At 34.5% G+C, this 14,056-nt stretch overlaps 4 protein-coding genes across 5 annotated transcripts; all 4 read left to right on the top strand.

Moving 5' to 3' along the window:
- Positions 1-1,269: 1,269 nt before the first annotated feature.
- Positions 1,270-3,488, top strand: LOC106329364 (cingulin-like). Its single transcript, XM_013768007.1, has 3 exons — positions 1,270-2,223; positions 2,316-2,408; positions 2,492-3,488. Exons 1-3 carry the CDS (start codon positions 1,801-1,803, stop codon positions 3,401-3,403), a joined length of 1,428 nt encoding a protein of 475 aa, XP_013623461.1. The 5' UTR covers positions 1,270-1,800; the 3' UTR covers positions 3,404-3,488.
- A 1,673-nt stretch (positions 3,489-5,161) lies between these two features.
- LOC106332989 (NAC domain-containing protein 89-like) lies at positions 5,162-8,143 on the top strand. Its single transcript, XM_013771467.1, has 4 exons — positions 5,162-5,852; positions 6,843-7,096; positions 7,201-7,416; positions 7,677-8,143. Exons 1-4 carry the CDS (start codon positions 5,660-5,662, stop codon positions 8,016-8,018), a joined length of 1,005 nt encoding a protein of 334 aa, XP_013626921.1. The 5' UTR covers positions 5,162-5,659; the 3' UTR covers positions 8,019-8,143.
- Positions 8,144-8,565: 422 nt separating this feature from the next.
- LOC106332006 lies at positions 8,566-10,001 on the top strand. 2 transcript variants are annotated; one of them, XM_013770455.1, is made up of 3 exons: positions 8,566-8,838; positions 9,006-9,191; positions 9,648-10,001. In XM_013770455.1, exons 2-3 carry the CDS (start codon positions 9,036-9,038, stop codon positions 9,819-9,821), a joined length of 330 nt encoding a protein of 109 aa, XP_013625909.1. In that variant the 5' UTR covers positions 8,566-8,838; positions 9,006-9,035; the 3' UTR covers positions 9,822-10,001. The 2 variants fall into 2 exon arrangements, with proteins under 2 accessions (XP_013625909.1, XP_013625908.1); XM_013770454.1 differs by having other exon boundaries at positions 8,573-8,838; positions 9,016-9,191.
- A 2,818-nt stretch (positions 10,002-12,819) lies between these two features.
- On the top strand, positions 12,820-13,558 carry LOC106333780. Its single transcript, XM_013772189.1, has 2 exons — positions 12,820-12,875; positions 13,062-13,558. Exon 2 carries the CDS (start codon positions 13,111-13,113, stop codon positions 13,387-13,389), a length of 279 nt encoding a protein of 92 aa, XP_013627643.1. The 5' UTR covers positions 12,820-12,875; positions 13,062-13,110; the 3' UTR covers positions 13,390-13,558.
- Positions 13,559-14,056: the final 498 nt, after the last annotated feature.

The following is a 14,056-nucleotide window of genomic DNA, read 5'->3' as shown; positions in this document are numbered from 1 at the left end:
CCGACACATCTGTTCAAGCAGTGGGATTGGCAAAAATATGGAGCCAACTATTCTATATGAAGATAATGCAGCATGTGTTGCTCAAACAAAGGACGGATATATTAAAAGCGATAGAACGAAGCATATTCATCCGAAGTTCTTCTCATACACTAAAGAGCTCGTAAAGAAGAAAGAGATTGAAGTAAGATATGTCCAATCATGCGACAATGCAGCTGACCTCTTCACAAAATCACTTCCGACTTCGGTATTCAAAAAACATGTTTGTAACATTGGAATGCGTCATCATAAGGATCTATGACTGCTCATTCGAGGGGGAGCTTACGTAGTTGTACTCTTTTTACCTTACTATGGTTTTTTTCCATTGGGTTTTCCTGTAAAGGTTTTTAACGAGGCAACAAAGACGTTAAGCGAGAATGGATAGTGACACCGGTCCCCAAGGGGGAGTGTTACGAAAGTCAAAAAAAAGGAGGAGGAGCCGATTATGTTGAAAATATAAAAAGATGTGGGGCCCGCTGTACTATTTGCACAGTAAATTTCTTCCTATATATACGAACGTTTTCGTTCATTGTAATACACACCTCAACTTCTCTTCTCTCTAATAATAAACTCTCTCTATCAGTGTTATTATTTCTACGGATATAAAATTTCACCCTTATTTAAATTCCTGCGATACAATAAAATTTCAGTTCTTTTTATAACAATAATTCATTTCTTTGCAGTTGTACTTGTCATCCCCATTTAGATTGAAAATAATTTATGCGAGAGAAAATCCGATTTACCATTTCAGAAATACACAATCCAAATTTGAAAATTAAAGAAAAAACTTAAATAATAATATCAATAGCCAGTGTCATTTTCTCAAATATGTTTTATTTTTGTCTATATTGTATCTTTAAAATGTCACAATATAAGTGAGTATATGTTTGTCTAAAATAATGTTAATCTTTGTCATAGCATGGTGGGTGATGCAAATATTATTCGAGAACCACTGATCAAACTCTCTATCTACAACTGCTGCTCATATCATTCCCTAAAAAGCTTCTGAATCGAACTGTCTTTTTAGACTGTTGGCAAGTCTTTTAATGTCCTATATAGAGATTTGCTTTAGAAAAGTATTAATTTGGATTGACGGATTCCATAATACCACCCTTTTACAAGTCGTTGTTTGCATTAATGAGTTATAGGAAAGTTATTAATTATTGAATTATTGAAATAAATTTTTTAAATTGGAAAAAGACTGGTTTAATGGTGTGTACTGTGTACAATGAATCCTGCAAATTAGACAACGCACACAAACAAAACACACCACACTCCTTTCTCTACCCATCCTTTGTCTTCCTCCACATTCTTCTCTCTTTCTTCCTCCAAGAAGTAACACAATTTCCCAGATTCAAAGCTCTTTTCCTTTTTCAAAGTCTTTCAAAAGGAATTAAAGAATCTCAGCAACCATCTCTTCTTATTCTTCCATTTTTTTCATATACAGTAGTAAGATAATTTACTCTGTTAAAACTTCAGAAAAAGCAAAAGAAAACACACACAAAAAATTAATCTTAACTTTCTCTTTTTTTTTGGTAATATCTCTTTCACTCACTTTAAAGTTTCTTCAGAGATTCGAAAACAATATCTTCCAGAAACTGCTTCAAGTTTCTTCTACTCGATCAACCTCATCACCCACTTCTCATAAAAAGCACCAACCAATTCCAAACTTCAAATCTCTTCCTCAGTCTTTTTTATTTATTTTCAGACAAGATTCGAGACAATCTTGTGTTCTGCTGATTTGTTGTATTACAATACAAACTTATGGATCGAAAGAAAGGGTGCAAGATCAGGAAGAGAGGTGGTTCTTCCTCCTCTTCTTCTTCTCTAGCTCGTCAAAACCGCTTCAAACGCGCAATTTTCGCCGGAAAAAGAGCCGCACAAGACAACGGCGGTTCAGGAACTCCGGTTAAGTCCATCTCCGCCGCTAAAACTCCCGTACTCTTGTCCTTATCGCCGGAAAAACACTCTGTAGATCAGTTTCAGAAACTCCCCGTGTCGGCAAGAAAGCTGGCGGCAAGCCTGTGGGAGATCAGCGACGGCGGCACAGATCCTGCCCTAAACTCCGACAGAGATAACTTGAGAAGCAAGAAACCGTCGGGAAACAGAAGGAAGAAGTCAGCAGAGATCTCTTCCCATCACATCCAGCTGAACTCATCCGATCCCATTTCCCGGTTTGGATCAGAGGTTAGTGTTTTGCTTCCGTCTCAAGTTTCCTCTGTTTTTTTTTTCTTTATTCTTTTCTTGAGTCCCAAGTCTTGATAATCAAAATCTTACAGAGAATCATTCTTGGAGAAGATATAGTTCGTGGAAGATCAACAAATCCTCAGAAAGTTCAATTAATCGAATACAAAACCACCGGCACAAACTCGGTACGCTTTTTTTCTTTCTTACAAAACATATTCTTTCTTGCATTACAAGATACCTCTGATTAGTTAAACCCTAACCCTAACAGGTGAAAACTCGTTTCAAGAACATCAACGACGGCTTAAAAACGTCTAAAGAGCTCGTAAAGGTCTTAAAACGTATCGGTAAGCTCGGAGACGATCACAAGACAGCAAGCAACCGTTTAATCTCTGCTCTGGTTTGCGAACTGGAAAGAGCAAGATCTTCTCTGAAGCATCTAATGAGTGAGTATGACAAGGAGGAGGAAGAGAATCGGAGGTTAATAGAGAAGCTTCGAGAAGAGGCGGTGATTGAGAGAAAGCTCAGGCAAAGAACGGAGAAGATGAATAGAAAGTTAGGGAGAGAGCTCGCTGAGGCTAAGGAGACGGAGAGGAAGACGAAGGAGGAGATGGAGAGAGAGAAGAGAGCGAGGGACGTTCTCGAGGAGGTGTGTGATGAGCTGGCGAGAGGTATCGGAGAAGATAAGAAAGATATGGAGAAAGAGAGGGAGATGATGCGAATAGCTGATGTTTTGAGGGAAGAGAGGGTTCAGATGAAGCTTATGGAGGCGAAGTTCGAGTTCGAGGAGAAACACGCCGCCGTGGAGAGGCTGAAGAAGGAGCTCCGGAGGGTTCTTGAGGGAAAAGGGCCGTCGGAGATTGGTCAGGTGTTAGAGATAATAGATGGTTCTGATGATGATGATGAGGAGAGTGACCTTAAGTCTATTGAGCTGAACATGGAGAGTGGAAGTAAGTGGGGTTACGTTGAAAGCCGGAGAGATCACCGGACGGAATCAAGATTTGTTGGCTCCGGCGAAGATGATGATCCTGTGGAGAAGAGATCAGTGGTTGTTGACAATGGAGAGAGAGATGAATCTTTGAAGACCCTAAAAGAGTACATTGTTTCCAATATGAGATTCATTGGCTCGTCATCGTCGGAGCAGTGGAATCATCGGCACTTACCAAGCGTGGAGTTTGTGTAATCACCGGAGCTAGAGCCGGCAAGGAAAAAATAGTATCATTTTTTTAATGTGTATATGTATATTTTATTCTATTTAAATTTTGGATTTAATAAGTTACATGTCTTAGTCAAATCACTGATTTTTTTTTCTATTCATGTTAAACTTACGTAAACATTATATTTCCACCTTGATATATATACGCATCTTTTAAAAATCGGAATTTATAACCTAACAGTTTGCATTAATGTAGATGTATGTGTGTGTTTTAGAGGAGAAGGCTTTAGATAACTAAATAACTAATCAGTCTGTAATTTAGAAGTAATGAATATATGGATATCTATCAAATCATGTTTTGGATTGGTTTGAATGATAATGTACATTATTATATATTTGTTTGAGTTTGCGAATATTTTTATTAAACAGTTTATTTGATTGCTGGCATGATTGATGATACACACATGGAAACGCAGGGTCAGGGTAAACTAGAATCATACTAATAATTACAACAATTAGAATACGAACAACGAACAATAATGAGGTATAATTGATGCCAGAATGGATTAGTAATAAGATTTTGAATAAAAAACGAAACAACAACGAGGTTTTCTCTGTTATTGTGTGGACATCGAACACCGTCATTGCATCTTCCCATGTGAACTTGTCTCAACTATCCGTTACGTATCACCCTATATGTTTTGTCGTAAAACTAAAATTCAATCAAAACGTTACAAAGTTAATGAGATGACAAGAAAAAAAACGGAAAGTAGGTCTTCATTTGTCTATAGATATTGACTAGTAAAACATGAAAGTTAAGGTCCTTAGGGGTAGGGACACAATTTCTGTGAATATTTTGATTTTCTTGTGAAATTTTCAATTTGTTTTGTTTTTTCTGGATCAATATTTTCCATAAAAAGTTACCCGTTACAAAAGAAAAGTAACACTCATTAAATTTGAACACTATTTAGTAGAGTGAAAGAAGTATCGGGTGCCTGCCACTAGGCTTACTTACCATGAGAAAAGGTCAAATGATAAAGACATTGGCCTAAATACAAGTAGAGATATTGTCAGTGTGATCTTATCAAGTGTATGTGTGGCTTTATCTCTTTGTCTCCCTTTGTCTGTATAAACTTTGAAAAGTTCAATGAACCTATTGGTGACGACTTGTTTTCTCACCTTTAGCTATAAACCAAGTTTAGATCTATAATTCCAAACATAAAAACAACTCAGCCAAACAAGTTAATGAATCACTAGTTTTATGTATACATTTGAAGATGGAACGAGCAGAAGCAACAATACATACGACAAAAAGCAGATAAACTCAATATAACTGTTTGGATCTGTTAATGATTCTGATCAAAAATCTTGAAGTTGGTAGCAATAATTTACATTTTTTTTTGTTACGGATAGTAAGCACACTACCGCAAAAAGTATTTGACGTTGAACGTGAGGGTCTTATAAGATAATGACAACTATGTATCAATTTTAGAACAAAAAAAATGTTATTTTCTTATATCTATTTTGAAAAGAAATAATATTTCTATTATGAATTTACAAAAAATACATACAAACCATTTTTAAAAAATAGCGTCAAGATCTAACAAGGAAAAGGAAAAAAAAAAGTTTTTTTTGTTATAAGAACATTAAGAGAAGGTATTTCTTATGAACTCCTTCTTTAGGCATGCTATGAGAAGGTATTTCTCGAGGAATAAGCAACCGTTTTGGCTTGCTCTCATGTCTGCCAGATCTCTTGTATTTAAAAATGGCTTCAAGTTGGTCACAACTCACAAGTGTCCGCTTTGTGGTTTCAAGTTACTTTCACAACAAAACTAAACACTTTCTAAATTCGGCATTAGTCCACTCCATTATCATGACACTTATGTTTGTATCTCTTATTGGTTCAGCATAGACAGTCAATTTACTCGGCTGACCAGAAGAAAAAGTCGATGCAATATGTGATGTTGATCACTGACTAGTCAAGCACCTCTTAAATTGAGAGTACGTGAAAACAGTAAGGGGCTAAACGGAAATAAAAGCACTTCAGTTTAAACTAGGTTTGATGACGCGGCAACCAGACATGCAGCAAAGCAATGCCCGCGCAACACCTGGTCAAAAACCCGTGTCTGCAAATGTCTTCTCTGATCAAAGCTCAAGTGAGAGAGCACAGAGATTCTCCAGAGACAAGAAACCCTTTTGTCTTATTTCCAGAGCGGCGATATTAATTATACCGAGTATTACTCTTACTCTCTTGTGGCGACTGTTTTGTACGCGGGAGCCTTCATGGAGGTGGACCCGGTGGGAGTTTCTATGGATACAGTGGAAGCGTTGACGGTGTTTCCAGGGTTTAAGTTCTCGCCGACGGACGTGGAGCTGATCTCGTATTACCTCAAGCGGAAGATGGACGGTTTAGAACGGTCCGTTGAGGTTATACCGGAAACCGATATTTACAACTTCGAGCCTTGGGATTTGCCCGGTTTGTTCTGTTTCTGCTCTTTGTTGTTCGCCTGATTTACCCTCAGGGCTCAGAACTTGCTATTTTGGGTGTCCTGTTTTTTGTTGTTGTTACTTTTTACTTTTTTGGTAACATATTAAGATAAAAAAAAATTGTTGTTGTTGCGATCTTGTGATTCCTTCTAAGCATTACCTTTTCTTGGCAGCAACATGTGTCAGGTGCAGGACTGTCAAAATGAGCTAGCTCGCTCATAGTTAGCTCGGCTCTTTCATGAGTTAGTTCAGCTCAGCTCATTTATTATATGAGCTTCAATATGTAAACTCGAACTCATATCATCTAGATCATGAGTTAAATGAGCTAACTCGTGATCTAAATAAAAATAATTATAAATAAAATAAAATAGTGATAAAATAATTTCTATAATATTGTTCAAAATTTAAATATTAAAAAATCCAAAACATAAATATTAAATACTAAATAAAAACGAACACATGATAAAAATAAAGAAAACAACACCTAATATAAATTAAATTAAAGCAAAACCAATAATCTAAATCCCTATTCTTCATGAGAGTCTTGAGCCAATTCATCTTCAATGTCTTATATGTATGTTTTACATTTTAATTTTAGAAGAGAAATATGATTAATATATATATTATATTTTAAGAAAATTTGGTTTGACATTTTAATTTTAGAAGATAAATATAGAAATTATCTCTTTTTTACATAAAAAATAGAAATTATCCAAATATAATATATATAAAATATATTATATATTATTGTAAGTATGAAATGAACAAGCTCATGAGTCAGCTCAGGTTCATTAAAAATCGTTCATATAACTCGTGATCTAATTTAAGCTCGATTATTAAACTCATTTATTAAATGAGCTTAAAATATAGAGATCGTGCTACGAGCTGAGAGCTGAACCAGCTATAGCTCATTTTTACATCCCAGTGACTCTCGTGGAGTGTTTTAAGATACTTAACATTCCTATTTTTTTCTTTCCAGATAAGTCAATAGTTAAATCTGATACAGAATGGTTCTTCTTCTGTCCACGTGGCAAAAAGTATCCACATGGCTCACAGAACAGGAGAACAACCAAGATGGGATACTGGAAAGCCACTGGAAAAGAACGTGATGTCAAGTCTTCTTCCGAAGTGATCGGGACAAAGAGGACGCTTGTCTTCCATATTGGTCGTGCACCAAAAGGCGAAAGAACGGAGTGGATTATGCACGAGTATTCCATGAAAGGATCACCACTGGTAAAACTGTTCTGAAACTTAAAAACTGTTAACGTGATTACATACTTTGATACTGTTTTAATTGTCAAGATCCGCTCCAATACATCTAGTTGATTATCTTCTAGGATGATGCTTTGGTTGTCTGCCGGCTTAGGAGAAACATAGAATTTCACAAGGCACCAGAGCCAAATTTAGCAGCCGATAAGCACATGATCTTGCCAAATGGTCCGGCTAGTTCAGGTAGCCCATCTGATTGGGACAGCATGATTGATTTTTACCTTGCAGGTGAATCAGGTGAAAACCTCCTCACTGAGATGGCAGAAACATCAAGAAATGTACAGGTTTGCCCCCTTTGTTCCACTTCTTGTCGATGAATATTGTTGGGAGCCGGTCCTGAGATTTCAAGGGCTATAAACATTTTAGTATGAATCTTGATAAAAACCTATGTATATTAGTTTTATAATCATGATGTTGATCTACCATTTACGCATTTGATATATATAATAACGTTTCACATAGAGCATGATTTTCTTGATAAAAATGAATGATGGTTCTTTATTCTCGCACTTATTGATGGAATTGTGTGTGTGTGTGTGTTTAGGTGCATACTGATGAAGATTTCTTTGCGGATATCCTAAGCGACGATATAATCAGTCTTGATGAAGCGGTGATGACAGGGAACACAACAAACGAAGTGCCAACACTTGAATCAGCATCAATGGAGACAAGGCTACTTCCTTTACCAAACATGATAGACAAACATATGGCTTCACTGCTAGAGGAAATACCACCACAGGAGAAGGAAGGAAAAGAGAGCAGTAGCACTGAACCATTGTCTAGCTGTTTCGTGGGACTATATTCGATCAAAACGGTGAACCGGGTACGATGGGATGTTATCATAGGTGCAGTGGCTCTCATTGCAATGTTGTTTTATCTAGAGTGAGGCTATGTAACTATGTAAGTAGTTGGAACTTGGAACCGATGTTGATGTTTGTTTTTGTGTATAGGCGGTTCATATATGTTTGTTTGTGTTTAATGTTTCAACTTGAGCATTCTGTCAATTTTTGGTACGGCTTATAGAATTGCAAGCAAACCGATAATTCAAAACCATGCAATCGGAAGAATCTTGAAATCAAAACTAAACCGATGTTATAGCTTGATGAGGTTGGGTGCAGTTAGGCTTTGTGCATTTGCTTTTTGGTTCGTTTTTTCAGATATAGATTATCTATAAAATTTGGTTGGTAAAAATATTAAAAACCAGTTTATATGTAGAAAGGTTATAAATCTAATATGGTTTTAGTTCTGTTCAATTTTAAGATAATTTTAGATAATTCAAATAATAACATAGAATATTTGGTTGTTCGGATACAATATAATATAACTTAAAATTTTTAAATTAAAATAATAGATAATTTAAATAGTTTTATACTTTTTGTTTTGAATTTTTGAATTTGGCTCGGTTTAATTTGGTTTTCGGTTCCAATGTAAATAAGCTTCTCTCAATGTCTGTACTCGTCTTCTTCTCTTCACCGTCTCTCGACGACGGTTGCACTTAAGATTATCCGTTAAACCTCTCTGCTTCACATCTCTACCTCTCTTCCGCTCGTTATACGAGAAGAACCCATTCTCGAGAAAGCTAATAGCTTCAAACGATTCTATCGAAAGATCTCGATCAGATTCTTATTTTCCCCTCTCCTGCGCAAACCCTAGGGAAGTCAAAGGATGCGATGATGAAGTTTGATCTCACTCTTCAATCTTGATCTGTAAGTTCTCAAACATCTTAATCGTTCTAGTCTTGGTTTTGTTTAGGAAATTTAGGAAGTGGGTAGGTGAATTAAAGTGATATTACATGTTAAAGTTTCGACCTTTCAATCTCATTCTCCGATAATTCGATAAAGGCGTGGTCTTGGGTGTGGTGTTTTATTGCGAGTGTGGAACAGGTTTTGTAGGAAGAGGAAAAATGTCGAGGCCGATCATGCTTGTGTTTCTACTGGTTATACTTATAGTCACATCTCAGTTTGAATGGAGGCAACCGCTGCTTGAGCTTGATGCTGCTCCTAGCTTGTCTCAGAAACATCAGCAGATTGCAAAGAGGGAAGATGCTGTCAAAGAGAAGGTAAAACTCTTCTCATGGAAAAACTCATCATCATGTATCTGTATTACGGAACATTTTTGGATCAATCAGTCTCTGGACTTCCTTTCTTTTCTTTCTGCCTTTATTCTTGGCATTGAGAGGTTTATCATTTTCACCAAACTCTGATCTTTCAGCGGTTATCTTTCCTGTTTTTGAGAATGTCTGCGGAATCACTCTGTGGCTGATTCGAGTTCTTAATTTTCAATAGAACTATTGGTTTGATACCTCTATCGAGTTTTCCCTGATTTGCATCATGTAGTTAAGGTTACTGGAGTAAAAATAGTATAAAACCATCTTTGTCTTGCAATGTATGAACAACCTCATGTTTCAGGATAACTTTGAACCTTAATATGCATGCATATGCTTCTATTTTGAACCTTCAAAATAGAAGAAGACCCTTCATTTCTAACAGTTTTTTTCCTTTGTTGATCGTTACAGATCATCTTGTCACAGGAGAGGCATATCCAGAGGCTAAATGAGCTTGTACGAACTCTTCAAATGCAGTTGCTGCGTTGCAAAGGACAAGAGAACGAGACTCGAAACGCCACTGAAACCTCCCGTCTCAGCAAACAGTTCATTGAGCTCGAGAGGAAACACATTGTGGAGGACTAGTTTTCATCCGTTACAACAACTCTAATAAATAACATGAACTGTACACGTAAAAACTGTAGGGAGAAATTCTGAAAAATTCTCTTTTAAAATTCCAAACTCCAAACTGTTGTATTTTATTTCTATTGTTTGTTAAAATCTTGCTGATGATTTGATTAGGAAGATTGCCTTAATTATGATGAAGGTTGAGATATTCAAATGGTAATGAAATTTGAGAATTAGGGTACTTGTAGTACCTTTAGTTATGGATTGATGGTATTATTAGCCAACATACACATGACTAATCTAAATATGCGTACATGTTTGTATAATGAAAGTTTGGTTTACTTGAATCAAGGTAACAAAGTCTAAGATGACAAAGACAATCTTTTCTTATGTCAAATGAATCTTCCTTACTATTTGCACCTTCTTTTTTGGGTTCACGATTCCATCAATAAGACCCTAATAAGGGGGGTTATTGGGCAAAAAAAATTTAGAGGAATTATTAAATTTTGAGATTCCATTGTTATTGGTTTGTGAAATTTTAAAATCTAAATAGAATCCATTGTTATTGGGGTGATGATTTTTAAATTCCACTCAAAATCCTTTGTTATTGGAATTTTTTTTTTTTTTTGATCAAATGTTATTGGAAAAGTTTAGTTTTCATTGATTTTAAGATTCTATTAAAATCTATTGTTATTGGGATGTAAATTTTCTTTGTTTTTACTCATAGTACTCAACTTTGAGAATATCATCTATACCCATGAGATTTTTGAAATCAATGTAATAAAATACACTCACATAAAAAAACTCAAATTGAAGAATGAAATAATATACAAATCACAACTTTTACATAATACAATTCACAACTTAAAAAAATAGAAAAAATATTAAAAATTTAAAATAAAAATTGTAAAAATAGTTTTAAAAAGCACTTTTGGATTTAAAAAAAAAAAGCATTTCAAAAATAATAATTCAATTTTTTTTTACAAAAATTCAAATTTAAAACATATATTTTGAAATTACATAAAAAATATTTTTTATTATTTATATATCTATAAAGTAAGAAGTAGAAATTAAATTTTTTGGTCATTTTATTTTTTGAGATCTTTTTGTGACAAATTTTTTTTTTAAAGTTGTTTAAGAATTGCCCTAATTGAAATGATTTTCTTTTCTTTTTTTTCTACCACCATTAATTTCTTACTTTAAAAGTTAATAAAAATCAATAGAATTCTATATACAAGTAATGGAAATCTATGTAAAAGTATTTGATAAAATTTGTTAAATCTAGTTAACTTGTAAAATCCTCTCAACTATTAAAATCATCAAATTCCACAGAAATTCATGTTCCAATAACCCCCCTAAATCTCACCGACCATATTCCATATTTTTCTAAGTCAATATTTAAAAGTTATTTACTCATTAAATATATAATATTGTGGAAGTCCTTTAGTGTATTGGTTTGACTAAAGGTTCATTAATGCTTCTACACCAGAAGGTCTGGGGTTCAAACCCCGGAAAACGCAAATTATGCAGATGGAGAAAAAAGGTTACAAGAGGTCTTCAGCATAGTGCAAGAGCGTATCATCGAACAAGGATCTCATAGGGCGGCTCGGAGCGATGCAGTCAGACGTGCATTCTCATATGATGGTAGAATTGTCGGCAGTAGAATCGTCTATGTAATATTTATTATCGTTGTAATAGCATAATTAATCAGACGTTAAAATATATATATATATATATATATATATATATAATATTCTTTCATTTTATTTCACTTTACAAAGTCAACAATCTTAATTCTCAACAATCAAAAGCCATTCATGTAGTCATCTTTTTGGTCAATCTTTCATCATTGTTGGCCGTGCGGCAAACGGTCCAAATTCATATTCACCAATATTAACAATTTTCAACTTTGAAAAAAGCATTTAGAATATTATTGCGGATGCTAGTCATCAAAACAATTTTCCTCTCCAGTTCTCATGCCATGATAATATGTTATAATATCATCATCTCTATATTTGTTTTTGTCAACACATTACTACCTTTACAAGTTCGAATTATATGGTCTCCACAGGGCCCGGGCAAAAATCTGGAACCAAATAACCGAACCGGAACCGAACCGAAATACCTTAAACCGGAACCGGACTGAAACCCTCATATATCTGAACGGTTTTTATATTTCTATATTCGAAAAAAACCAAACGGGTACCCGAATATATAAAAATATTAATTATATACACATATAACATATTTAAATATATATTTTTAATTTAAAAATCTATTAAAAGCATCCAAAAATAGTTGAAAATAATTTAAATATTATAAAGTATCCAAACTACCCGAAAGTATCTGAAACTATCCGAAATATCTAAAGTAATCCAAAATATTCGAATTTTTATCTAAATCATCATAATTATTTGATGTTTTACCTTAAATAGCCGATATTTTACCCGAATTATCCGAACTATCCAAACTACTCGAACCCGAACCCGAACCGGAACCAAATGATAACCAAATTTTTTCAGGGTATTTTCTGGTTCCTAGTTTTACTATCCGAACCAAATCCGAAACTATCCGAACTGAATCGAACCGAAAATAGATAATGTAGTAAATGGATCCTCTAACCTCCTATCCGAACTACCCGAAATCCGAAATACCCAAACCGAACCGAACCGATACCCGAAATGTCCAGACCTAGTCTCTACTCTCTCTTTCTCTCAATTTGATTTTGAATTTTCATGATCAAAATGTGAAAAAGACATAGTATCTCGTTTGTATATATCCAAATAGTATTTGGTATATAATAAATGCAATTTCAAAGCCAAAGCAACATACTCAATATATCGTATATTTTATCCCAAAACCAAATTATTGTTCAAACATCTCATTTCTATTAGTACTTTTCTTAGAAGATTATTTTGAAAGTTAGATAAAACTAATACTATTTTTAATGCACAATCAATGACACCCGCCCTCATCTTGTGTGTCTATATATAACAGCAGCCATAACATGAAGACGTCAAACTTTCTTCAACTCTTAAGAACAAGAACAATACTAGTCTTCTCTTCACCAAGGTAAGCTAGCTTTTAACCAAGATCCAAGATAATCTGTTAAAATATTTGTTATTTTATTATACTTTTTTTTTCCTTTTTCATAAGACATATATATATATATATATAATGTTGTATAGACAAAATCACTCTTCAACAAAGATTTTCTAACGCAACCTCCGGTTTGGATTTTTTGTGTTCCTTCTTCAGATCCCTATAATATATCAGCATACATACTCTTCTTGGAAAGGCAAGAAACATGAATCAACAAGAAGCTGCGAGTACTCTTGAACTTGATCTGAAACTAAATATATTGGATTCGTCTTTGCCGACTGTGAGCCCATCTTCATCGTTATGTTCAGAAGAAGCTGAAGGTGGAGGAGGGGAGGCTAAATCAATGGTGGTCGTTGGCTGCCCTAATTGCATCATGTACATCATCATGACTTTGGATAGTAGTAACCCTAGATGTCCTAGATGCAACAGCCAAGTTTTGCTTGATTTTATCACAGGCTACAATACCAAGAAGAGTAGTAACTAATAAGAATATATATATCCAACTAAGAATGTATTTTTTTCTTTTCGTTTTTTTTAAAAATATGTTTTCATGATTTGTTGCTACATCTTTATAGTTTGAATGAATCTACGGTGCACGGATGTGCCCACAAACCGGAATCTCTATACTTTTGTTTATAAAAACATCGTTGATTGTTTTTATCTGAATTGTTGACAGTTCTTCTGTGAATATTATTAATTCTTTGTAACATGCGATTACAAAGAGACCAATAAAATTATGTCGGTCATCCATCATCAGCAGGAGAAGAATGTGCTTCCGGCCCAATTTAAGATATGTAAACTTTCGGCCGTAATTTATGCCAAAACTTTAGTAGCTCAGTTGGTTAATCATAAGTTTATATTTAGGTAAGGTAAGTGGGTCGAATCCCTTGAAGTAATTATTATTTTATATGCTTTATTTTTAGAGTCAATTCGCTCAAAACCCATAAAGAAATGGGAAATTAGTAATATACCTAATACAGTGAAAGCAAAACGATGACTGTAGATAAAAAGTACGCAAATTTACATTTAAAGCCCTATGATATATTACTCATGGTTTGAGTTTGTAGATTATTAGGTGTCACGTAAGTGGTAAAGATTCTCTACATATCTACTCTATTAAAATAGAGTCCTAAATTTATCTACCATAAAAG

The sequence above is a fragment of the Brassica oleracea genome, chromosome C3 (genome assembly GCF_000695525.1).
Source record: "Brassica oleracea var. oleracea cultivar TO1000 chromosome C3, BOL, whole genome shotgun sequence".
NCBI classification, from domain to species: domain Eukaryota; kingdom Viridiplantae; phylum Streptophyta; class Magnoliopsida; order Brassicales; family Brassicaceae; genus Brassica; species Brassica oleracea.
Note: the sequence above shows the minus strand (reverse complement) of the source record. Positions and strands in the feature narration are given on the sequence as shown.